The sequence below is a fragment of the Dunckerocampus dactyliophorus genome, chromosome 1 (genome assembly GCF_027744805.1).
Source record: "Dunckerocampus dactyliophorus isolate RoL2022-P2 chromosome 1, RoL_Ddac_1.1, whole genome shotgun sequence".
In the NCBI taxonomy this organism is placed as follows: domain Eukaryota; kingdom Metazoa; phylum Chordata; class Actinopteri; order Syngnathiformes; family Syngnathidae; genus Dunckerocampus; species Dunckerocampus dactyliophorus.
Window position 1 is genome coordinate 29880239 of NC_072819.1, and position 25959 is coordinate 29906197.

At 39.5% G+C, this 25959-nt stretch overlaps 1 protein-coding gene across 1 annotated transcript in view; it reads right to left on the reverse strand.

Moving 5' to 3' along the window:
- slc6a17 (solute carrier family 6 member 17) overlaps window positions 1-24510 on the reverse strand; it is a 40165-nt gene extending 15655 nt beyond the window's left edge. Inside the window, exons 1-6 of the mRNA XM_054780632.1 lie at window positions 24125-24510; window positions 16134-16560; window positions 11256-11413; window positions 4595-4721; window positions 2270-2451; window positions 1268-1378 (exon numbers count right to left, since the gene is read on the reverse strand). Of these exons, the coding sequence (XP_054636607.1) occupies window positions 1268-1378; window positions 2270-2451; window positions 4595-4721; window positions 11256-11413; window positions 16134-16434 (879 nt within the window). The 5' untranslated portion in view covers window positions 16435-16560; window positions 24125-24510. The remainder of the gene's footprint in view (window positions 1-1267; window positions 1379-2269; window positions 2452-4594; window positions 4722-11255; window positions 11414-16133; window positions 16561-24124) is intronic.
- Window positions 24511-25959: the final 1449 nt, after the last annotated feature.

Below are 25959 nucleotides of genomic sequence, written 5' to 3' on the forward strand. Positions count from 1 at the left end.
CTGGCCATCCAGGCACCTCTTGCAGCGTTCCCGCTGCAGCAGCAGTGCAAGGTAATGTCAGCTCTTATTGCACTTACTGTATATTTATTGAGAATGTATTGAATATTGAAAATGAGAGCAGAAAGGTTTAACCTCCTGTTAATTCAACCTGAAGTGTTGGTTGCACTTTATTCCAATAAAATGTGAATGCATTTGCCATTAATTGCCGTTTACTTGTTTGTTTATATCCATTATTCATTTATACCCTATGCCCAAACAAAAAAACAATGGGAATCTAGGAAACTTCACCTGCACTGTCCAATATCCAGGAATTTATTTCACAGTCACACTGGTTAAATTTTTGGCTAAAAAGTTACTGAATCGATTTAATGTTACTGAATCAATTCGAGGATAAGCGCCATAGAAAATGGATGGATGGATGAATCGATTCGGAACATATTGTTCTACATGAGTCATCATCCTTGAATCGTATCAGCAACCACAAATCATGATTATGAATCAAACTGTTATTAAAAAACGAATCGTTACACCCTAGCACCAAATCATCCAACTTCTCTGTTACTTGTGTGTAATGGATCATCTCATGCTTATGTGAACATTTTCATAGAAAATAAGAGAATACACACATTTTGCTTCATTTTTAAAGATGCTTTATGTTGTTGAGCAATTGTTTAAGCTTCAACGTAACTGCTGTAACTGTCATATAAATTCATGTCTTTGACTGTACAAAGTCTTTTTGTTTTTGAAAAATTGGATGAATAAATGAGGCCATTTGCAAGTGTACCTTTTGGAAGGAAACAGACAATTTTTGTTTATTAACATTTTTGAAAGGTCTGCATCACATTATTAATACTGAATAAATCTCGTGTGCATACTGTTAATAGATGCAAAATGTGTAATTAAAGAAGTAAATTAAAAAACTTCCATGAAATTTGTCTTTCACACATTTTCATGTAATTCTGAATACCCACCATCAGAGGGAGACATCCTAACATTATTGCTGTATATTGGTGCCACTTTGCCTTGAGTAAATGTCATGGCCTTTTGCGCTAAATTAGACAGCCATTATAAAACCAGACTGAACACCATGCTTAGAGAGAGCGTCAGCAGTGTGACTTATGTTACAGATCTATTTGGCATATTTGACTGGCAACGTTATGGCAGTGAGGTCTTCATTATGCCTTCTATTGTAGCTGCTTAGGCGGTGAATGCAGCTTGTAGTCAAATGCAACATGATCATCTTTATTTGTCATTTCTTGTGGCTCACCTTTGGGGTGAACATGTGAGCGATGCCATCCACTGCTCCTCTCAACAACAAACCTCTCACCAGGAAGCAGAAGAGCACCACGTACGGGAAGAGAGAGCTGAAGTACATCACCTAAGGGAGACAAAGTCATTGCGCTGTGTTGCCATGGACACGCTTCTCTGGACGCCTCACACACAGGAGGATGACACACATGCAAACCGACAAGCACTCACATACACACACTTTCACTACATTTTGTGGAGAGGAAGTGTTGAGGTTGGAAGAAATTTGTCAAACATCCCTGCTGCCTTCAGGGGGCACGGAATCATCTTGACTATGATAATTAGATTAAGTTCTTAAAAATACAGCCTATGACGTTAATGATCCACTCTCGTCCCCTTTTGAAACATTGAGCTGGATAATGCGATGTGCTAAATGACTCACTTTTGAGGTAGGATTACCAAGTATTGTTAGAGTTCTTCCTTAAAAATTGTTTCATCTGCAAGCTCCTCCTTGATTGATGTAAAATGGAGTGCACTACTTGACTGCAACCTGCAGAGTTGCTGTTGATTCAGTCTCAGTTAGTTTGTGATCTAGAGAAGGGGTTTTCAAAGTGTGGCACAGAGAATATAATAATTAAGGCCTCCCCTATCCCTGAAAAACAGATTTTCCAGAACACATTTTGGGGAGTTTTCTGCTCACCCTGTTGACTCACTGTAGAAAGTAAACATCCACTCATTTTGCCTTTAAATATTGGTTTAACTATTTGAGCTAAACTTTTTAACATAACTTAACATACAGTATTATCTTAACTAGTATAACTTAAATAACAAGAGTTACAATAACAAGAAGTTACAGTGTACTTTGTGATCTATTTCACTGTAACCTGTATGTATGTTCGAGATTAAACCATTACCATGACCATTAAATATATTAACTATACATGTGTTAGTGTGGACATGGCCATAACACAATAGCAAAGTGATGGATGGATTTATTGTGTGTACCATGGCGACTGCGCACCTTCCCAGAGGACTGGATGCCCTTGATGACGGCCAAACACACCAAGATCCAAGCCACCAGTAAGGAAAGAGTCATCTTCCAGTTCAGCCCGCCGGTGTCATCGATGCTACTGGTGATGTTGAGAGTCTGACGATACCAAAAGTATGTTGTGGCTGAACTCTTCTCGCACTCTGGCTCCACGACTGCAATGAGGAAAGGAATGTGGCAGTGAGGGAATACAGGATGCATCCCATTCCCTATCAAGTACTGAAGTTGCCACATTAAAGGACTGATTGACTGTTATTTCTTTTCAAGCCACTTAACGGTAAAGTTGCATGTTTGTTAACCAAAAAGACATGGTCAATGTTTATATAAGCACAGCTCTCCTTTTGAATGCTAGGATTCATGCTTGACGCAACATGAGAGGTGTCCTGGCTGGTCCATCTCTCTTACAAACCAGTAAAGTAGGTCATCAGGGTCAGAACAATAACAAACAGGCTATTCTCCTTATTATAAACCAATGTAGCATCTAATTAATTTTGAAGCCGTTACATTAAAGTGGAATTACCACATACCTGTAGTGTCGCTTCACACATGACACAGATTATTAGGGAAAAAAAAGAGTCATTATTATTCATTCAGAAAAGCATTTAAATTATAAAGACACTTTATTTTTCAATTTTGGCTTTTCCCTGTCAGGGGTCGTCATAATGAGTCAATCATGCAGGGTTTGGCTTCGTTTTTATGCCAGATGCACATCCTGACGCTATCCTCGCCAGGAGCTAAACCCATGTCCTCTGCCATGAAAGACAGAAGCGTGTCATGTCGTTACACCACACGGGATATCAAATTACACAGAAATCAAGTAGCCTACCGATAATTCATTTTATAGATAAAGTATTTTTCATAATTCATATATATTCATTCAAAGAGGACCTAACTTAACTGGATGGGTACCTTGAAATAAACTGAAGAAACAAGGGTGGTTCAATCATTTTTCCCATGACTGTACTTGATTTATGCTGGACTGAAGTGTTTACTAACTGTCCTTTCCATTCCAGCTAGATGTTTTATTATGATAAGCAATGTTCCCTCTAAACTGCGCGCCTGCGCAATCGCGCACTGCTCCGGTGTTCTCTGCGCACCACAAATTCATGCAGTGCATGAAATAAAATCTTATGAACTGTAAATAAAATAAACACATAATTTATTCTGTACCATCTGGCAATGCAACTCCGTGACAGGCGACAACAAGCGGTAAAAGCATATAACACAATGACGAACACTGTCCAGCCACTGATAGGATTTATGTATTTATTATTTAGTATATGTCGCTGTTTTCCAGGTTAGAGTATAGTTGATGGGGCAGCGGAGTTAAGAGAGCTGCAGGCTGCTTGCTAACCCGTTATTATGACGAAACGAACGGCCACACCACATCTACACACCAAGCCAAAGCGGTTCTTTTAAGGTGGAATGGAAGAGCTGAGTGACATTTTTTCTTTTTCGAATCAGAAACGGCTGCTCTGAAAAACGTGCGGCAAAGCTAAAGTAGCAAGTGTCATGTGTATCTTAACCCTACATGTAGTAGCTACTTGATTGCTTTTATTTTGATGGCTGGATTTACCGGAAACAGGAAGTTTAACGACGACTTTTCCCGAGTGTTGCCGAAGAGTTATAACAAATATGGCATCAATTTCAAGTCAATTTCCAAGATGAAATAGCTCCACAACAGGCTGTTGCAAAACAGAAAGGAAACTAAAGTATACATAATTAATAAATAAATGTTAAACAAGAAAAACTAGGGGTTTCCTACAAGATTCAGATCATTAATTGGAGATAGTTCTACAGTTTATTTTGTCAGAGGTTGACAATAAAGAAAGCTAATTGTGAAATGCGCCTTGCCATTCTTTACAACCCACTCATATACACAATACCACAGAATGGAAGTTAGAATACCTCAAGTTCTCAGGTGTTGGACGGGTGTGATACTACGAGTGTGCACGTCTGATGGCGCTCATAGAGATCCAAGAAATGCTCAGGTCGTTTGCATGTATGCTCAGACACTTGAAAAATTAGAGGGAACATTGATGATAAGCAAAGTGGACAAGTGCTGATGAAAAATTATGTCTGCACTGCAAGCTATAAGCTGCCAGACATTGTGCACACTGCTGTAGGGAAGAGCAAGGCCTCAATAGCAAACAATCATTTGAATATTTTTATTTATGTCATAAAAGTGTGAGTGTTTTCAATAATTCATAATATTTTTCCCTAATAATCCATAAAGTATTTTTATTTTCCCTTTTCTATGCATCTTTGCAGTCTTGAAAGTTATTTTTGTGGACTTACTGGCTTGGGTTCCATTTATGTGGACGGGACATTCAGCCCAAGGAAGCGGGTACTGGAAAGACTGGAAGAAGTAGAAGATGCTCCATCCGATGATCACATTATAGTAGAGGCCCACAAAGCCGCATACCTGATTCACAACAGGATGAAAACAACATCAATGTTACCTGTATAAAGTGTTGCACAAACAGCAACATCTTGAACGGAGGTGAATGTTGACGTCTTGAGTCAGGCCAGAGATGCTAAGCACACATCAGCTTAACTCAAGAGTGCGCATGAATTATTGAGCTGTTTGCTCTCAGCAGCAGAGGCTGGAGTCCTGGGTGAGGAGGTATTTATAGCTGCTGAATGTCCCTCCTGCCACATCGGCACACGCCGTACGCCTCGCTGCCCCCAAGCAGAATTGTCTCCCTCACCTCTGTGAGTCTAGATTGATGAAATCTCATCACAATAAGATGACAACGCAACCACTGTGGCGGTCTATCACTGACTAACTGAAGGGCCTAGCACAATAGCACTGATGGGATGACAACTTGATGGGTCACTTCCTCTCCCTGGTGAGCTGCTCTGGCGGGGCCTATAAGAGGTTCCTAGCCTAGTTTGTTGACTGAAATGGTCTCTTTTGTTAGGCTGGTTCCATCATCAAGCAGAAGTCGTTTTAAACCAATATGTAATAATATTACCTGATAAATATATGGCAGATTTCTACAGTGACAACTTGTCTCAAACTGTTGCGAGTAGCCCTTCACAGGGCAAGGAACCAAGGGAAAGGAACAGCTGTTAAAGCACACGTAACATAAGCAGGACTTTTTCCAGTAAGGGCCATAGAGTGAAAAATCAAAGGGCGCAAGGGCTGCTTTGATATTTTCTGAATCAACCCATGTCAACGTTCTAAGAAGTTATATATATACAGTATATATATATAGTTCAAGAAAAATCTGCATTTCAGCTTTATGATAAAGGTAAAATGTTACTAAAATGACATTATTTTTCCCCATAATATTATGAGTTTATTCTTGCAAAATTGCCACCTTTTTTCTCATTTGAAGTTTTTTTTTATCTGAATACTATATCCTCAGAAAATTTGTGCTGATCTTCCCATTTCTGCTGTTATATTTCAATTTACTTTTCATAGTTGGGACTTTATAATATATTTCGACTTTATTGCCGTAATATTATAACTTTTTCCCCAACCTAATTTACCCTTTGCTTTGTTTGTTTCTCATAATATTATCAATCCAACCATTTTCTATGCCGCTTGTTCTCACTAGGGTCACGGAGGTATGCTGGAGCCTATCCCAGCTAACTTTGGGTGAGATGCGGGGTACACCCTGGACTGTTCGTCATATTATGTTTTTTTATTTTAAAAAGTCTTTTTTCTTTAATATTTAAGCTCTATTCCAGTAAAATGACCATATTTTTTCTCATAATATTCAGAGTTTATTCTCGTAAAATTGTGACTTTTTTTCTTGTTAGAATCCGGCTTTTTTGTCTTAATATTTTGACTTTATTCTATGAAAATTTGTACTGTTATTTTTAAGGGTGTAACGATTCGTTTTAATAATGATTCGATTCATATCACGATTCGTGGTTGTCGTTGCGATTCAAAGAAGATATTGGTCAGTTAGAACGTTACGATCCAAAACGATTCATTAACTTTAAATGGATTCAGTAGCTTTTTAGCCAAAAATTCACTGTGTGGCTGTGAAATAAATACCTTGATACTGGACAGTGCAGGTGAAGTTTTCTGGATTCCTGTTGTTTTTTGTAAGGGGAATTATAAATAATGCTGACATACTTATGAATAAATGATCAATGGGTACAAAAAATGAGTTAAAAATGCAATACAAAATCAGGATGAAAAGAGGGTGGTATAGCTTGCCACGATTACTATTATTATACTATTATTTACTTTAAATAGTGCAATCCAAACCTGCACTATGCACCCAAAGGTGAGGGACAGTATGCAAATTTCTCAGCAAATGAATGTGCTATGGTATCTTCCAGTAGGTGTTGAAACTTTCTCACCTTTCTGGGCCAAATGAACATATTAATACTCATGCTTATATTACACTTACTCAATCACCCAGTCACAGTCAGTCACATCTTTGCTAGTACAAAGTGATTTAAGCTATCCAACATTCTTTATCTCATCACTCCCCATTTGTTCTGCCAGCACCGTGTGTGTCTGTGTATGCGTGTGTGTCAGGGATACACATCCATGACTGACATGATTCATGTATGTGCATATGTGTATGCGAATATGTCTGAAAATAGTGACAGAGTGAGAGATGACAATCAATGAATTGTGCGCGGGAATACAGTGTTTTTCCACAACGTCTGCAAATTATGCTCTCAAAACGATGTTATAATGGCCAAATCATGCAGTCTACGCGCCAAATACTATCTAAGGCATTTGTTAAGTCTTACCTGTTAAAGGTTATTCCCTGGGATTTGGTTTGGGCAGTAAAATGAGTCGTACACTTCCATGCAGCACATGAATGAGGCATCTTCTCTGCTCCGACTCTTGCCACATCCAATGTGGTGGCGACGTTGCCGTACGGCTCAGCGTAAGACGAAGAAGCATATCAAGTGTATTTCACAGGTCCACTACAAATAACCAGCACATACCCGGAAGACGATGACGTTACAGACAGGCATACTAAATCACGTAACGTTTAATGTCTTTATCATTAAAAGTGCTAAAAAAAAACACACATCCATATTAGGCCTGCCGTGCTTATCCAATGCTTTATTTCCTTGTATCAATTAAATTGATTGATTACCTTTTAAACGATGTTAGATCGATATATGTGATCCTGAATGGAAACTTGAGAACCCAGATCAATGTAGTTGAATCGTAGGAATATAAATCGATGCATCGATGTAGTGAATGAATCGTTACTGCTGCTGTTTCTTTTTTCTGTAATTTTACAAATATTTCAACTTTCTTCTTGATATATTATGACTTTATTCCTAAAATATTTTGAGTTTATTCCCGTAATATTATAATTTTTTCCCCATTTTAGTTTCCAAAAATTACAACATCATTCTTTGTTTAGTTTTTTTTCATTACGACTTTGAAAAAAATGTTTCTTTTTTTCTTAAATATGTCAACTTTATGCTTCAAAAAAGAAAACTAAATTAAAAAACAATATGAAGGAGTAAAACCATATAATTTTCCCAACCAATCAGAAAGATAAGACAGATGATGATGATAATGAAAAAGTTATTATTAATCGTAATGAAAAATGTATATTATACTGGTATTTTACAAATATGTTTCATAAATATGATAAACTTTCTTAAGTAAAATATATGTCTTTATTGTCAACTAGAATGTCTTTATTGTCATTGTAACAAATACAACATAATTAAAAGTTCATTCTTTTAAGGTACAATAATAATAAAAACTCGCACAGTAAATAACACGAGAGGATCCTGGTTGTAAATATAGAAAAAATAATTTACCGGTCGATCTACATTCCTACGCTCACCTATGGTCATGAGCTTTGAGTAGTGACCGAAAGGACAAGATCGCGGGTACAAGCGGCCGAAATTTGTTTTCTCCGTAGGGTGGCTGGACTCTCCCTTAGAGATAAGGTGAGAAGCACTGTCTTCCAGAAGAGACTCGGAGTAGAACCGCTACTCCTCCGCATTGAGAGGAGCCAGATGAGGTGGCTTGGGCATCTGGTCAGGATGCCTCCTGGACGTCTCCCTGAGGAGGTGTTCAGGGCAAGTCTGACCGGGAGAAGGCCTCAAGGAAGACCCAAGACACGTTGGAGATACTATGTCTCCCAACTGGCCTGGGAACGCCTCGGCATGCGCTGTGAGGAGCTGGACAAAGTGGTTGGGGAGAGGAAAATCTGGGCCTCCCTGCTTAGGCTGCTGCCCTGGCGACCTGATCTCGGATAAGCGGTAGAAGATGGATGGATGGAGGAAACCGGAGTACTCAGAGAAAACCCATCAAGCATGGGGAGAACATGCAAACTCCACACAGAGATGCCCAACAGAGATTCGAACCGAGATCTTCCCAATGTCCTGACTGTGTGTCCAACATGCTAACCACTAGGGCACCTTGCGACCCATGAAGAGCTTTGGCTCAAGCTAAACGTCTAATGGCTCGAAGCAAAAGGGACACACAAAGCAACAACAAAAGAGAGAACGAGCGACTGACAAAGTGTGTGAAGAAGGAATTATAAGGCTGTTCAACTGTGATGCTTGTCAAGACAACTTGAGTGGTTTTAGTTCTCAGGAGGAGGAGGAGGAAGGCGATGTATGAATTTTCTTGTAGGCTACTGTTTAAATATCCGGTTATGATAGGGTTATTTGACTGCATGTAAACGTACTCAATGATAACACAACGGAACACAAAATGCAGTTTTTAAATGAAACCTTTTATTATTAAGGGATTTTAAAAAATCCAAACCTACATGGCCTTGTGTGAAACTAAACCTAATAACTTGTTGGGCCACCATTAGCAGCAACAACTGCAATCAAGTGTTTGCGATACATTGCAATGAGTCTCTTGTAGCACTGTAGAGGAATTTTAGCTCATTCACCTGTGCAGAATTGTAATTCGCAACATTGGAGGGTTTTCGAGCATGAACCAGCTTTTTAAGGTCACGCCACAGCATCTCAATAGGGTTCGGGTCTTACTAGGGCACTCCAAAGTCTTCATTTTGTTTTTCTTCAGCCATTCAGAGGTGGACTTGCTAGTTGCATCATTGTGCTGCTGCAGAACCCAAGTTGGTTTCAGCTTGAGGTCACAAACAGCTGGCCGGACATTCTCCTTCAGGATTTTTTTGGTAGACAGCAAAATTCATCGTTCATTTATCACAGCAAGTCTTCCAGGTCCTGAAGCAGCAAAACAGACCCAGACCATCACACTACCACCATCATATTTTACTGTTGGTATGATGTTCTTTTTCTGAAATGCGACGTTACTTTTACGCCAGATGCAAGGGGGAACACATCTTCCAAAATCTATTTTGGAGTATTTTCCCAAAGGTCTTGGGGATTATCAAGATGTTTTCTGGCAAAATTGAGACGAGCCTTAATGTTCTTTGTGTTCAGCATTGGTTTTCGTCTTGGAACTCCAGGCCGTTTTTGCCTCGTGTCTTTCTTATGGTGGAGTCATGAACACTGACCTTAAATGAGGCAAGTGAGGCCTGCAGTTCTTTGGATGTTGTTGTGAGGTCTTTTGTGACCTCTTGGATGAGTCGTCGTTGTGCTCTTGGGGTAATTTTGGTTGGCCGGCCACTCCTGGGAAGGTTCACCACTGTTCCGTGTTTTCACCATTAGTGGATAATGGCTCTCACTGTGGTTTGCTGAAGTCCCAAAGCTTTAGAAATGCCTTTAGAAACTTTTCCAGACTGATAGATCTCAATCGATTTCAGTTAAGTTATGTTTTAACGAGGTGGGGGACAATCACTTTTTCAAACTGGGCCATGTAGGTTTGGATTTTTTTTCTCCCGTATCGTATCATTTTTCCCTGTATTGAATCGTTTTTAAAGTATTGAATCGAACATATAATATACATAATATATGTATTAAATTGTCTATCACTAAGAGATTTACAAAACTAGTAGATACCAAATTTTTGTCATTATTTTAAGATTGTATTGTACAATTGCACAATGCAGATGTGCAGTATTTCTTTTAAAAACATCACAACTAATATGCATTTTTAGGCTAGCAAAAGATAAATGTGTCTTTCAAATCTGCAAATTTTCAATTTCAAACTTGCTGAATCTTTTGTGCCCCATAAGAGCTGTACTGCTGTCCGGGTCAGTGTTTGTAGTTTAGCACCAGATTGTAATCAATTTTCCACTTGCCCTCACTAGGGTCACGGGTAAGCTGGAGCCTATCCCAGCTGACTTCAGGTGAGTGGCGGGGCATACCCTGTACTGGTCGTCAGCCAATCGCAGGGCACATATATACAAACAACCATTCACAAGTATGGACAATTTAAAGTTGCCAATTAACCTAACATGCATTTTTTTGGAATATGGGAGCAGCCGGAGTAAACCCACGCATACACCGGGTAAACATGCAAATTCTACAACAGCAATTCCAACCATATCCACTGTGCGGCCAACATGCTAACCACTAAGCCACCGTGCGGCCCACCCATACATGCATTCTTGGACAATGCAATGAATGCCTGAGTCAAATTATAGTGGTATCCGCTGAACTGAGTGATGCCAGGCTGATATTCTAATGATGATCCTATGTTGCTCAGTCAATTCAATTTACAAATGTGCAGAGCATAAAGGCATTTATTAAAATGTTATGTTATAAAGGCAGAGGGCTCTGTGAGAAAGCCATTGGAGGTGTTAAATCTGCAGACTGCAACTTCCCCTTCTTACCAAGGCAACCGACTCCCTTCCCTACATGCTGATTATGTGTAAAAATGCACCCAGCAAAATATCACAATGATAGCTGTTGAAATTACTCAATTAAGTTGTTCTTTTTTGAAACAACAAAGAGATTTTAACCTACATTCACCATCAGTAAGTTGACTGCTTTTGAGTCTAACATTAAGCTATCTGATAGAACGTGTACAAAGATTATTAACACAGCCGTAGTGTCAGATGTGCCAATAAAGTTGCATTGAAAAGCAATCACCAGTATCCATTTAAGAAGGACATACTGTGCTTACCATCAGACTAGAAACACCGATGCCTCCCAGCTGGGGGTACACATAGTTCCACACACCGATGCTGCCACGCCTAATCCTCTGACCCACCGCCAACTCCAGGAAGAACAGAGGGATCCCGATGAGGAGGAGGAGGATGAAGTAGGGCACCAAGTAAGCGCCTAAAACAAAAGAACAATTTAGCTACTACTTTCATGGATCTTTGATGTCTATTCTTAGCAAACCATATTGATGCAGAAATGGTCAGCTAGGTACTTTCTTATCCTTGGCCTGTAAGGATGCTGGTGCTCATGAGTCTCACAGATGTCACATTTGACTGAGCACAAGCAAGCAACTCTGAGAAATGCTGGCCAGACTGCAACTTGGACTCACATTATTAGTTCACTAATTGGTTAACAGCACCCAATTTATCACTGGGGATGTGGCGACAAACTTGTGAAAATAATGCTGCACAAGTTTTTTTTAAATGGGTCTAGTGTGGAATCAAATTTTGAATTAAAGCGGAAAACTTTCTATTTCATATTGTCAAAACAAATAGATCACCGTCTTATTTACCCATCTGTCTACCCAAACCTCTTGCAGCTCAAAATTCATAATTCCTCATTCATATAGACATTCTCGTCATAAAAAAACTTTAGCCAGCTTTAGAGATGGGGTGATTTGCTTGTACTCCAATGTAAACAAATACAGAGCAATTACATTTTCCACCGGTTATTAGAGGAATGGGGCATAGGTGAAAGAAAAAGCCATTTAATTTTGCTTTGGCTCATTATTGGATATTTTCCTTCTTTTCTCAGTGAATGGTAATGTGAATGTTAATGAAAAAATTCAGACACCGTTTATCTATGAAGAAGTACAATTGGTACAGTTGTATTCCATCAGATACATGTTTTTATGTCTTTCTATTTGTGTCCATGTAGAAAACAGGACATAGGTTTTTTGGAATGTTTTGTTAATAACTTGTTAATAACTGTTAATAACCCGTGCTTTAATGCAATAGATGTTCAGTGGAATACACTGTTATATGACCATACGGTCATATGGTACCAGATTTACTAAACACTGTGAAGCCATAACTAAGGACAAAAGTAGTATACTGTAAGTACTCAACACACTGGGGGTCCCAATAATGACCTGCAAATGAAAAACCCAAAATGTAATCCATGTGATCAATAATTACAAGTGATTAAGATTTATAAATAAGTTGTTAAAATGAGTAAAATGCCTTTTGAATTACATAAATGAGCCTCAAAATTCATAAATATGTTTAAAACATTGAAATGTGTGCATATTATTGATAAATATTCATCTTAAAAGAGAAAACTTGTTCATACCCCTTTAAGAATAGTAAAAGTCCCAATAGAGCACTTCACCTGTAGGGGAGCAAGGCATCTTAGCGCTAGCAGTGCAGTCGACAAGCTGAGAGGAAAAGGTGGAATGAAAAGTGATCAAGGATCCCGAAAACAATACTTACCTGGTCGATGATCAACCAGGATCACCGCTTTATGAGCTAGAATTGACTTTTGGTGAGTTTTATTTAATTTATTGCAACTTTGTTTGAACTGTGTGTAATTAGTGCAGACTAATATGTGTATGTGTGCAGAGAGCTATGAAGCACAAATGTTGTGATGCAGTCAATATTTTGCCCTACTGAGAACGTTATATGTGTGAATATACTGTATACGTGTGAATATATATGTGGTGTGAAGTGGACAAATGTTTATTTTTGCTATATATTTGAGAATGAGAGTGATTTTGGCAGTTGAAAACGTCCGTAGCCAACGTGTGGCGGTTGAAAACGTTAGCCGCTATTTTAGGCTGAAGCGGGAGTTCCATCCCAACGTACGTGTTACCACACACACGGGCTATGCATGTTTTGGAAAATTTGTTGGCCGTGGCCAGCACGTAGAGGAAGTAGGGTATCAGAGGGGTTGCAAGTGTGTCGTACTTATGGAGCAAGTGATTCATTACACCCACGTGCTTGCCGCTCGCCCTCCGTTGCTAGCTTTTAGAGTGAGTGTGGCGTGCGGCTTGTGTGTGCTAGGTGTGCTTCATGTAAGGCTGTCGTATGTTTCACTCACCGAGGACATACCATGTAATGTATTTATACTCAGTAATGTGGAGGTACTTTGAATTCAAAAATCATTTTCACCACCTTACTACTTGGCACAAACTCCAATACGAGGAATGTGTGAAGCTACGTGCTGTCTGCCGCGCTCCTGTTGCGTTCCTCGTGAAAGGAAAAGCAAAGTGGTGTGCTATTATAAAGAGGTGTCCGATCACATTGCTAAGATATGGTCCCCGTTGCAACAGTGGAAAAAACGGCTTGTTGAAAGCGATGGACTCGCGACGTCCAGCGAGCTTCACAGCCACAATTATTTAGCACGACAAGCTCTACCACAAATGAACAAGGAAGTTACAGTTGACAGGTTGGTGTTCCTGGCACAAAATAAGGACATGCTTGTGTCTTCTAAAAATGTTAACCTAAAAAAATACAACTGTTCAATTTAAAGTATTTTGAGTTGCTGACATTTTAAAATGTCCTCTTAAACCAGGCACTCCTTCATATATTGTTCTTTTGTTATTAGCTGAGGTTTTGAGCGTAGCTAAAGGTTTGTTATAAAAAAGATTACATTTGACTTTTTCTATATTTGCTTCCAAAAGAGAAAGGCCTACTTTATTTTAGGGGCTATTTTTGGTAGGGCTGCCAAATGAGTAAAATCTTTAATCAGATTAATCCCGGTTTTCAAATTAAGTAATCATTTTCTATGTGTTTTAAGATAGCAAAGAGTACAGTTGGAATACAGGAAGGGAACAAATGCATTGCATGATGCATCATATTGCATTGATGTGAAACGGATGGGTGGTAGGATTAAATAAGCGATGCTTCTTCCTACTCTTTTTTGGACATGTAGAACTGTGAATTGTACAATGTGATGTATTCCAATGTAACTTGTATGCATGTTCAAAATAAATTACACGTTTTGACTGAATTATCTGGGCTTTTCGAGCACACTTAGATGCAGCAAATTGTACTTCCAAGTTACAAAGTGAGTGATAGGAATATCCACTTATTGATTTTCATTGCATTTCTGCTTATTTAGACCACCCATACACACATAAGAAAGACGTTCTTTTGATGTTGGGAGTGTCCATGAATGCATCTCGCGGTCTGTCTCAATAAGGATGTGTTGTTACAATGAATGGACTAGAGACGTGTTTGTTAGGGGTAGGAGATGCATATATGGTGTTGGAATTGCGCTGCTGTTGATGCCTTCAGGTAAGAATAAAGTTATAAAGAGCGTCAGACACAGTGTGACTCTGTGGGGAGCTACACTGTGCTGCCATCTGTCGTCATAATAGACAGCCGTGGCTTGCCATGATGCGTGTGCGTTACATGTCAAAAACATCCTCATGTTAGGTATTTATTTAAATAAAACAACTTGACACGCTTATTTGGCTTTGCTTTTGTCTAAACTCACTTTGCTTAAAAAATATCAGGATATATATCGTATGTCGATATTCAACCTAAATATACTGCTCAAAAAAATTAGAGGAACACTTCAAAAACACATCAGATCTAAACTGGGGGGAAAATTATCTTGAATATCTTTCCTGACAATAATTGGGTGATGTATTAGTAACAAAATGATGCCACATAATTTGATAGAAATGAAAATGATCACCCTATAGAGGGGGGAAATCAAAGACACCCCAAAAATGAAAGTGAAAAAATGATGCAGCAGACTGGTCCATTTTGCTCAAATGTCATTGTAGCAACTCAAAATGATTCTCAGTAGTTTGTGTGGCCCCCACGTGCTTGTACGCATTCCTGACAACGTCGGGGCATGCTCCTAATGAGACTATGGATGGCGTGTTTAGATCTGATGTGTTTTCGAAGTGTTCCTCTAATTTTTTTGAGCAGTGTATATCGGGATATGAGTTTTGGTCCATATCGCCCAGCCCTAAGTGAATAGTACAGTATATGTGCAGTATATGTCGTGAACATAGTGACTTATTATCTTCATGACTTAGCATGCAGGTCAGGTTTTTTGTTTTTGTACCTGTGCACTGGATTGAAATACCCGTGAGAGAGTGTGGGAGACACCGAAACAGTGGAGACAAGATGGTGAGCCAAATCCACACACTTCAGTTCTACAACCTTCTCGTGATTACAAGTGGACCCGTTTCCCCTTGATGAACATTGTTGCCAGTGCAGTTGGGACATTGACTCTTATCCCATTTCTCATCTCAACCAAGCTTTGGATTTCCTCAATTGGATTCTATTTCAGTATTGGATTGGATGTCAAATACACTTTCTGAACTGAGTAGGAAAAGACTAAAAAAGGTCATCACCCTGTGTATCCTTCATAATCCTTGCAATTATTTGGTGAAGTGTGATTCATTTTGTATTTGATTTTGGGTTAAATCATTGTTGTAATTGGTTCTTTACTGAAAACAAAGCAAGAGTTAACTCAACAAAAATAGAAAATTTATTAAGAATTACTGACCTGTTAACCTCACCAGGAAAAAGTATTCACAGACCAGACTGATTGGTAAAATAGCTCAAATTAAAATTAGAAAGAGACATAAGAACAATATTCTTTCCTTTTATTTACGTTTTATTTTTTCTGGGGTATTTTGTGGTGTTCTTATTGTTGTATTGTATGTTTTCTGTAATTTTTCTTGTTAGTAAACTGACGGGTCAAACTTCGACCTCTGGTCTTTGATCTATTTTCATTCCACTCCTTCTGAATCTGGATCTGGTCCAGTAGTATTATTAGTATCCTGGTGTATACAAGTGCTACATTAACATAATGCTTTGCAGCTAATGCTTATGCCTAAACTACTCTTGTACAGTACAAACATCCATCCACCTACCTCCACCATTCTTCTGGCACAAGTAGGGGAACCTCCAGACATTACCCAGGCCCACAGAGAAGCCCACCTGAGCCAGAATGTACTCCAACTTATTGTTCCAAGCTGGCCGTCCGTCCTCTGCATCAGGGTCAGGGGAAGGTAGCAGTGCTCTCCCTGGGGCAGTGGAGCCTGGACTGAGCCCCATGCTCATCTGACTGCTCTTATAGTCCATTGGGTGCTCTAGGGACAACAGGTCAGCCACAGACTCAGTGACTGGCTCGCTGCTGTGCTCCAGCTGGGTCACCCTGGTGTTATTTGGCATGGCTGCAAAACAGGAATGTCCCTCCAAGGGGTGTAGGCGGGTCCGACAAAGAGAGGAGACTTTTGAGGTGTTGAAGCAGGAGATCAGGAGGAAGTGGGAAAGTGCCAGGGAGAGGCAGTTGTGCTTCTGCAAAAATAAATGTTTGACAGGAGTAAGAAAATACTGTATACAGTTTTGGTCTTTTGTACATCCACTAATCATGGCCTTGACTGTCTTATTAATTTTGGGCCCTTATTAATTTGAACTCTTCTTTTTCTTGGATCGGATTATAGTACGCAACTAATGCACATGTTCAATGGATTTTAAAACAAAAATTTGGTGCACAACCTTAAATGTATTATGATTGTCTCCAAATTACACAGGGTCGAAATAATTCATACAGGGTCATATATGCATATTAGGGATGTCATTAGGGATGTCATTTTTTGGCTTTCGATCTCATCCGGTAGAAGAAGATAAAATGGAAAAAAATGGGCATGCAAAATACTTTCACGATAGGACTAGTTATTTGACAAGGTTATATATATATATGAATTTGTGGTGTGATTTAGAATATATGACTTTTTTTTAAAAAAAACTCTCTTCAGCTCAATAGTAATTTATTGACGGTCCCTAGTATAAATAACCAGCAGTTAGAGCAGCACTTCCCATGCGAGCAGCGGTGGAGGCAGAATTTTTTCATTGGAGTGGCCAAGGTGAGACCATTACTCACATTGGGGTGGCAATAAGTTGATAGCTAAAATGTCTAGATGGCCAGTGGGGTGGCCGGAGAGTGACCAAGGGTAGCCACGGCCACCATTGGTCACCACGCAGCTCCTCCACCGCGTGCGAGCTTTTTTGAAAACTACAGTGAACAAGGCTGACAGATTATTTCCCTGTTTGCCATCACTGGATGTTTGCTGGAATCACCAACTTCACACAGATCATAAAATAATAATTGAATAAAGTCTTACAACATCACTTCCACATACACACTACACATATAGCTGAATAATAAACAATGCATTTCACAACTTCTGATCAATCCATGTCAATTTCAGACTTAAAATAATGACCCACCCATTTCTGGTTGAACCATGCTCACTTATGGTTTATGCCCCGCCCACTCCAAGTACAGATATGGATATTCACTGATCTACTTGCTAAACACAGCAGCTGAATTACAAGCCAGTTCCCAATGGAAACTATTATTTACAAAGTTGAGTCATGTGTTTATCAACGGCGGTCAGCAGTCTAATTGTGTGACTTTTGTGTGGATTGTGTGGATTTTTCTCTGCTTTGAGGAATCGCTTATGTCACCAATGCACTTACGTCACACAATGAAAGCGACAAGGCGACGAAAGAGAAGGAAAACAAAATGTAAAAATAAATGTGGCAGCAAGTTGAACACGGTGACGTGTATCCGTTGTAATGCGGCACTTACATACCACAACAGTACATCTTATATGTTGCATCATCTCTTCCCGAATGGAGCGGAACATCCGAGACAAGGTAAAATTAATTTAGCGCAAATCTGTGAGATTAAGGTTAACGTACCTTGCTAACATAACATTAGCCGTGCGGAGGGCTAGCTTTCTCTGAATTATGACTACTGTCGAATGTGTGGCAGTTTATTACGATGGTAACATGACTTCATACAGGGTTTATTTCATCTGCAAAAACACAGCTCTGTGAGTTAAGAAGGTGGAAAATAAAAACATTTGAGCTCACTGATCAGTAGCGGCTCATTTCTAGCAGACAATACTGTGTAATTGAACAAGAAAGTGCATGTCTCACTCACTTAGTTGAGAGTAATGTGTTCCGCTACAGAAGGTGTCTTCATTTTACTTTGAACACTGCAAAATCTCAACTTCTTACAAAGAATATTTGTTTTATTTCTAGTCAGAATTTTTAAGTTTAAGATTTAGAAATGCACAGCCAAGATAATGTAATATGTCATTTAGTCTTAGTAATGTCTTAGTAATTATTATATCTCTCCGTTTCCAGTAAATAGTTACAGTCTGAGATGGATAAATTCATCTACAAAAGCACCATCATGTAGTCCATCAGACCAAGAAAATATACTTTGTTCCTATTGTTGGAGGCGAAATTCTCTGTAACCTAATAAGGGTCAAAAGGACCACTTTAGGTAATTAAGCCAATTTCACCTCCCCCTTACGTGTTCATTAATCTCCAGTTATGAGAAGGAAGGAAGACTCACACACTGGTATTTGATTTACAAAATGTATTGAAAAATGAATGAGACAGAATCCTTTTGCAGTTACGGAGCTCCGGACTGTTTCTCTATAGATAACTTTCTCCCGGATTCTTTGACGAAGTTGTGTGATGCCAGCAGGTAATAGTTGGAACCTTCGCTGAGTTGTTGACGCTTCTTGCACAAACATCACATACTTCTCGAGTCTGTCTCAAGGCTTACTGATTGTTTTTGTTCCAATATCTGGCTGCTGGTCGCGGCTGGCCTTTGGTTGATTGTACACTGTGACCACTCACTATTTCTGTTTAACCTCTGACATACTTAAACAGTTGTCCATCACTCAGATAATTGTTTAATTAAGCATTATTTCTACAAACTACTTGTAATGACTCACTCAGTTCATCATAAAACAGTTATATTTATACTGTACTTATATTAAGGCACTCAGTTGATAATTCAATCAATAAACATCAATGCAAAAAGTTATTCTAATATCTACTTGTAAAAATTGTTTACCCACTCAGCTAACAAGTTAATAAAAAATATATTATCCTACAATTTGCACAATGTGAATTTAAGAAATAAAACGGTTGATTATCTAAAAAATTAAACCAATTGGTCGTTTGATTTATTTTTATTTTATTTTATTAGGGCCCGAGTACCAAGCGGTGCGAATGCCGTATTGAAACTGCTATTATTATTATTATTATTATTATTATTATTATTATTATTATTATTATTATTATTATTGTTAGGGCCCGAGTACCATGCGGTACGAAGGAACCAAGAACCCATATTCCCAAACAAACAGGAATTTGGCCATTTTGGTTTGCGGCAGTGATTTTGGGGCGAAAACCAGGGGGTTTGTCTTAGAGACTTTGACGAAATGGGACCAATGGACAATCAACGGACACTAGTCAGATGGGCGATGTTATATTGTATTTATATTTTTGGCTGGTCCATAAGATGTGGGAGGGACATTGTGGCAAACTCTGATGTTTTGATTCTAACTTGCTTTGAACTATGAACAAAACTGTAAACAATAATAACTCAGCTCCATCATAATCATCATAATTGGTACATATGATCAGGACAACACCTTGAAGCTATACGTCGGTCACTTCCAGAATTCGCCTCAATGCCACCGATAGGACAGCGACAGGATAAAGTTTGTGATGTAAATTAGCCTTTTCCTCCAACGATATTTTTCACATCAAATTCAAAAGAAAGTATGGCTGACAAACTGATGAGCTTAAATTGCAGACCATTATGCATGTAAAGCACACGCGGTGGGCGTGGCATGCGGCAAAGTTTCTGCCTTTGCCATTGACCATCAAAGTGTCATAATTTGACTGCAGATGTTTGAAAACTTATACGGGAAGTAAGAATCCAAGCCTGAACAATATGATGCAGCTCCCAAAGGAGACCACCGCAAATTGACTGACTAGCGCCACCTATACATTTAGAAAAAAATATCCGTTTCACAGATCTTCTTGAATCTTGTAGGCATCATCACACATGAAAGGACGCACAAAAAAGTGTCAAGATCCCATTTTCAAAAACAAACAGAAGGTCAGCCATTTTGTTTTAAAGGCCCGCAAAAACCAGGGGTTGTATTTCAGCGAACCAGTCCTAGGGACTTTGAGCAAATAAGGCCACATGAATACCACAGTTACTAGCCATATGGACGATTATATCTTGTGAAGCATTTTATCGTACGCCATAGAATGCGGTGGAAGCCGTAGAGGCTAGCCAAGCAACACAAAACTCAAATAACTCGACTCCACACTACAACCATGGGTGTGCATGACATAGATGACACCCTGAAGAGACCTATATGTCACTTCCTCAATTAGTAACAGTGCCTCCTTGTGGCGACAGGAAGTGACAACTAAACACATGCTTGATAGAAAAACCCACTCCTCTGAGTTAATTTATTGAGTCATTTTCACATTTATACAGGGCACATTAAACAGATTGATGATGTGAAGCATGATGTTTCATAACATATAGTGGGTGGAGTCTGGCAGAGAAAACTGCTCCTCGCCATAAACCATCAGACAGTCATAACTTAATTTCCTATTATCAGATCTCCTTCAAAACTAACACGAGGGCTAAAGGGTTGGGGTCTGATCATGACTAGATTTTGATATTGACTTCAATGGCGCTACCAACTGGTGGAAATGTATAACTGCTCAAACTAACTACATGATCTGATCGTCCCGAAATTTTATAGTGGGTTGGGGCATCGAACAGGACATGACCACATGGCCACCTTGGCACCAGTGTCTCCTCCTCCTGGTCGCAAATTCATAACTCACTTACACAAAGTAAAATCGGCCCAAATTTTTTTATGGTGGGTGAGGTCACTCTCCAGTCCGTGACTGTGTGTATACATCGACTCAGATGGCGCCCCCTACTGGATATGTATTATGCCCGAGACACCCCAATTTTTTTCAAACTAGGTATACCGCCGTTGAGTTCTGTGTCCGCCTGCCCGCCGACTCACATGAACCCCAAGTTGCATGGGGGTGTGAGGGCCCGTTCGACACTGCTTGCAGCTTTAATTTTAATTTTTTATTTCATTTTATTTTTGTTTTTATTTTATTGCGACTGCAAAGACATTTAGTTTTTATGACGGCCATATTTTTCATCTACTCAACCAGTCAAAGGTTACAGTGGGTGTTTTGTAGAGAGCATTGAGCTGTGTGAAAAAGTTCAAGTCAATCAAACTTCTGAGGTCAACTTTGGGGTTTAACAACAGCGCCACTGTGTGGTGTATTTTGTCAGAAAAATAATAGCACAGTAAACAATGTAGGGATGCGTGTTTTGACGATTTTTTTGTGTGTGCAGCGGTTCAGGACTAAAGTGGGGTGTACTAATTCTTCATATGACTGTAAGCATACAAAATAATGCGGAGTCTGGTAAATCTGTTGTTGTTATAGAAACTGAATGGATGCTTTCATAAACAAAGTCATTGAGTCTGTGTTATTGCAACCAAAAAGACCACGTAAACTCATTAAAATATTTTCTACCTAATTATTTGATGAAATTACATTTTTGTTGCAAGCAAACATGGCTGAGAACCCATGACCCAAAATTGTGGTGCTTAAACATTACATGAAAACATTGTGAGACAATAAGCCTACTGTGCAAAAAGCCAGCTACTGTAAATATCACAGTAACAATGTATAATGTCGGGAAAACATGGAGTTAGAGGACTTAGTTGCAGACAGACTGTTGCTGTAGCAGTTGTACCAAACTCAAGTAGCTCTCGAACTGAGAATAGTAGCCAGAGGTTTTTGAGCTGACAATGACTCTACAGTGGAAGAACAGATGGATCTGACTGGAATCAGAGCTGCTTGTTCATTCATTGTGACTTGTCTTAACGCCGCTGCCAGCCAACTGAGTGGACTCTAAGCCCACCCAGAGGCACGCACATTGCATTCCTCACCAGTGGCGATGAAGCCCTGCAGTCACGACACGTAGCAGAACTGACCTTTTCCTCATAGATGTGATCTGTACACAACATGGAGGCATTAACAAACACTGAACTGGCTCTGACTTAATATACGACACAAGACATATATCCACGAAGAGATGCCCATAAATAACAAAGGTACTACAAACTGTGTAGTCAGGTTATGACACCTTTGATCAACATGTCCAAACACCTCCAGGATGCAAGTGTATTATTGAACTAATCTTCAATTGTCTGCAGTGTTAAACTCACAGCACATGTTCACTATTTCCCTCACACAAATGTACAGGACCTCTTTTTCTTAGTCTGGTTGCTAAGCAATGGCTCGTCCTGCAAAATTGAGATGCCATCTTTTGCACATTAGTGGCCGCCTGTTTCTCCTCTCGCCATCTCCAACAGACGTGACATCCACTGGGGGATGGCTGCAAATCACTTAGACTGTGGCAGAGATAGAGGTGATTGTTGTGGCATCTGTTGTGATGACAGTCAACCAGACAGCAAAGGCAAACTGACACATTTACTCGGGTTACATTTTGAGGGTTGGTCCACGCATAATATCAAAATATTTGGTAATGTATTTAATAGAAGATCTGAAATAAAAACAAAATGTAAATATGGGCTTTTAGGATATGCTGTTATGTGATACATTGTGGGCTCTCTGGGTTGTCACAAACGTGTGACAAAATCCACAAGATCATTTAAAACAGAGGAACAAGAAAAAAGTGCCTCAGTTATTCAGTAGTTTATGTTGCTGATTTTTGTTCCGCTGGTACAAGATTAATGTTCCCACAATTGATGGTCAGATCCATCCATTCCCACCCCTTTCACAATTGCCCTGTGATTGACTGGTAACCAGTCCAGGTTGTAGGCCAATTTTGGAATTTATTCAGCTGGGATAGACTCCACCGCCGTCACCTTAAAGAGGATAAGTGGGATAGAATATGGGTTGATGGGCAGAACAAGGAAAGACACAAATGTAAAGCACAACAGCACCACAATGGTGAAATAAATCAAATGCAGAAAATGTCAACTTTGGTGGGTTGTTGTCGCTTTTTGCAAATGAAATATCTTTCCAGATAGTTGCTTTCTTGTTGTAACTAACATCTCAACTGCTTTCAAACATAAATCCTGTCTGTGTTTTGCATGTGTGTGCTTGTCACAATGGGTAGCAAAGTACAAATAACATGTCATTAAAACCATGTCATTAAAGCAGTGCATTGATATATTACATCGAAATAAACATAATTCATTGTTTAAAGGCTAACTTAGCTATACCCGATTTCGACCTGCACGCATCACTGAAAATATACCTTTTACTGAGTCATCTGCTCAAAACGGTTGAACAGTGTTCTAGCCAAGTTCAGCATTTGAGATGCATTTTAAGGGATTCTGCGAAGCCACACAACTCTTCAGCATCATGAATCCATAATGCATTGCTTGGCAGAAGGAAGGCAACGCCTGTCCCTTTAAAAGCCGTCGAATAATTACATAAATTCACAAGTTTGTATCTAGTAGTACAAGTAGAATTTCAAATGATTTATGATGTTGTGTCCTATGTTTTAGGCACCCTTTGTATAGGAGGATCTCTTTAAACCATTTCAGAAAAGACATGAATATGTAATCTAAACATTTAAACAGAAGCTGTTTAACAGGGAGAGACAACTTGGTCCCCTTTTCTATGGGGCTCTAACAACACAGTCAGGTAAAGCAAAGGCTCACACCCCATCATGCTGTCTAGGTGGATATGACCTCTGCTCGCTCATCAAGGTCAAACGAGTCACTAAACAAAACGCCCGCAGGATGATAGCTGCATAGTGCTGATCACCCCCGTGAAGAGACAGATGTGGATTAATGATGAATGACGAACGATGCTTAGTGACGCTCGCCAGGTGTTAAGGTGGAAAATGGCGCTTATTTAGAAGAAGTACAGTTAATCAGTGCTCGGAGGAGGAGGTGTTGACGGTAAGAAATTCGTCTACAATTAAAACAAGAAAAATGGAGAATGCAGCACGTACCTTCTGCAGAGGAAAGGCAGTGTTAGGACGCCGTCGCGATGGAAAGGTTCTTCATTGAGGCGCTGCTGTGTCCGTGTGCAACATCTCTGCGCGCAAAAAGGAGCCAGCCGGGCGGCAGTTGGCGCTCACAAGAGGCGCATGGCGCGGCAAGTCTGACGCAGGAGCGCGGTGGCGTGTGCTTTGTTCATCCAAGATAATATTAACTCCGCGCAGGTACAGTCTGCATTGTGTATAATGTCTGTGAGGGTGAGGAGATTTGCGCCTCTCTCTTCTTCCTTTCCACGTGCGTGTGATGCTGCAAATCTCAATGCTTACTGGATGAAGGAGAAAAAAATATTACTATGGTAAGTCACGACCACGTGTGACGCAGGTTTGACTCATCTGCCCGTGCTCACGTCACTGGAAGAACGAAGAGAAGAGACTGAAACGGGACAGAAGAGCTGCAGTGTTGGAGGTGTAGGCTCGGATAATCCTGACAAGCAAATTAATTCATTGCAAGATAGTGTGTAACTTCTACCAAACTCCTAACCTATACACTCCATTCATATTTTTCACAAATACCCACAGTATGTCAGGTTTGGTGCTCTTATGGACTAGAATACATGTGCAAAACTACTTTCAGGTTTATATCTCTTTTTAGACCATATACCCCCACATTTGTGGTTATGTTTTATCTTCAAGTTTTTTTTTAGCAAGAATATGCATAAACAACTCATTTTTAACAACAGACGTGGGGCATACGGCAAAAGGTAGAAGGCATTAAAATGTTGCAGAAACAAATATAGGGGTGTATGCCTCCTCTCCCCATAGATCAGGGTTTGGCAACCTTTACTATCAAAACAGCCTTTTGCCTGCTCTTCCAGTAAAAAAAATGTTGGGAGCCGCAAAACATGACATTGCTTATAAACTTGTAAGAATTGTAATCTTTTTAAAATGTGACCTGTTGGTACCACAAAATTCAATAAACTGAAACGCTTAACACTGTAAGCCTTTTTCTGTGGGTCCCATTTTTGGGTAGTCAACTTTAAGATAAAAAAGTCCACCAGAGTTCACATATCTGCACATCAGTGTTGTTTGCTCAATACCGTTTATGCCTAAATTGTCATCAATAGTCAAAAAAATCACAGCGCTAGGCGAAGGGAGCTGCAACAAGGAGGCTGAAGATCCGGATCTGGCTTTTTAAATTGCAAATACATTTATCAACATTTTCCCAAATCTATTAGTAAATAATTCATACATCTAATTTCCAAAAGTCAGCCATATACAGGAGATTATGTTCAATTCGGTGCTGATCCAAATTAGGATTGTTTGGCCTAGTACAGTGGAACCTTCAAAATATAACACCATAAAGGTGAAAACATTTGCAAACCAACCAAAAGTATGCCTTTAAAATTGTTTAAAAAAAAAATATTGTGATACTGCAGCTAATTTCAGTGAGCATCTAAAGCACAAAGTATTCAAGTATGTTTTGTTTTATCTTTGGCCTTTCCATGTTTTTGTTGTGATCCCAACACAGAAGGGTACCACTGATGAAAATGTGATGTCGACCATAAAACCAGAAACAAAACATAGCAGTAATCGTCTCTCTGCAGATTCGTCATTATGTTATGTGTCCATGGTCGTAACATGGTTGAGAGAACATAATGATTTCAGTTAATGGTGCGCACACATTTAATTGTGAATATGTTTTTCTATACTGTGGTTAACTGTTACCCCTCCAGGAGAAATATTGCACCCTGCACTGAGGTGTTTCAAGACTGGCTTACGGTGTTACTGCATCTTCCAGTTGCCACCAGAACTAGCAGAATGACACTGAGGCTGTCAGGAGGAGCCCA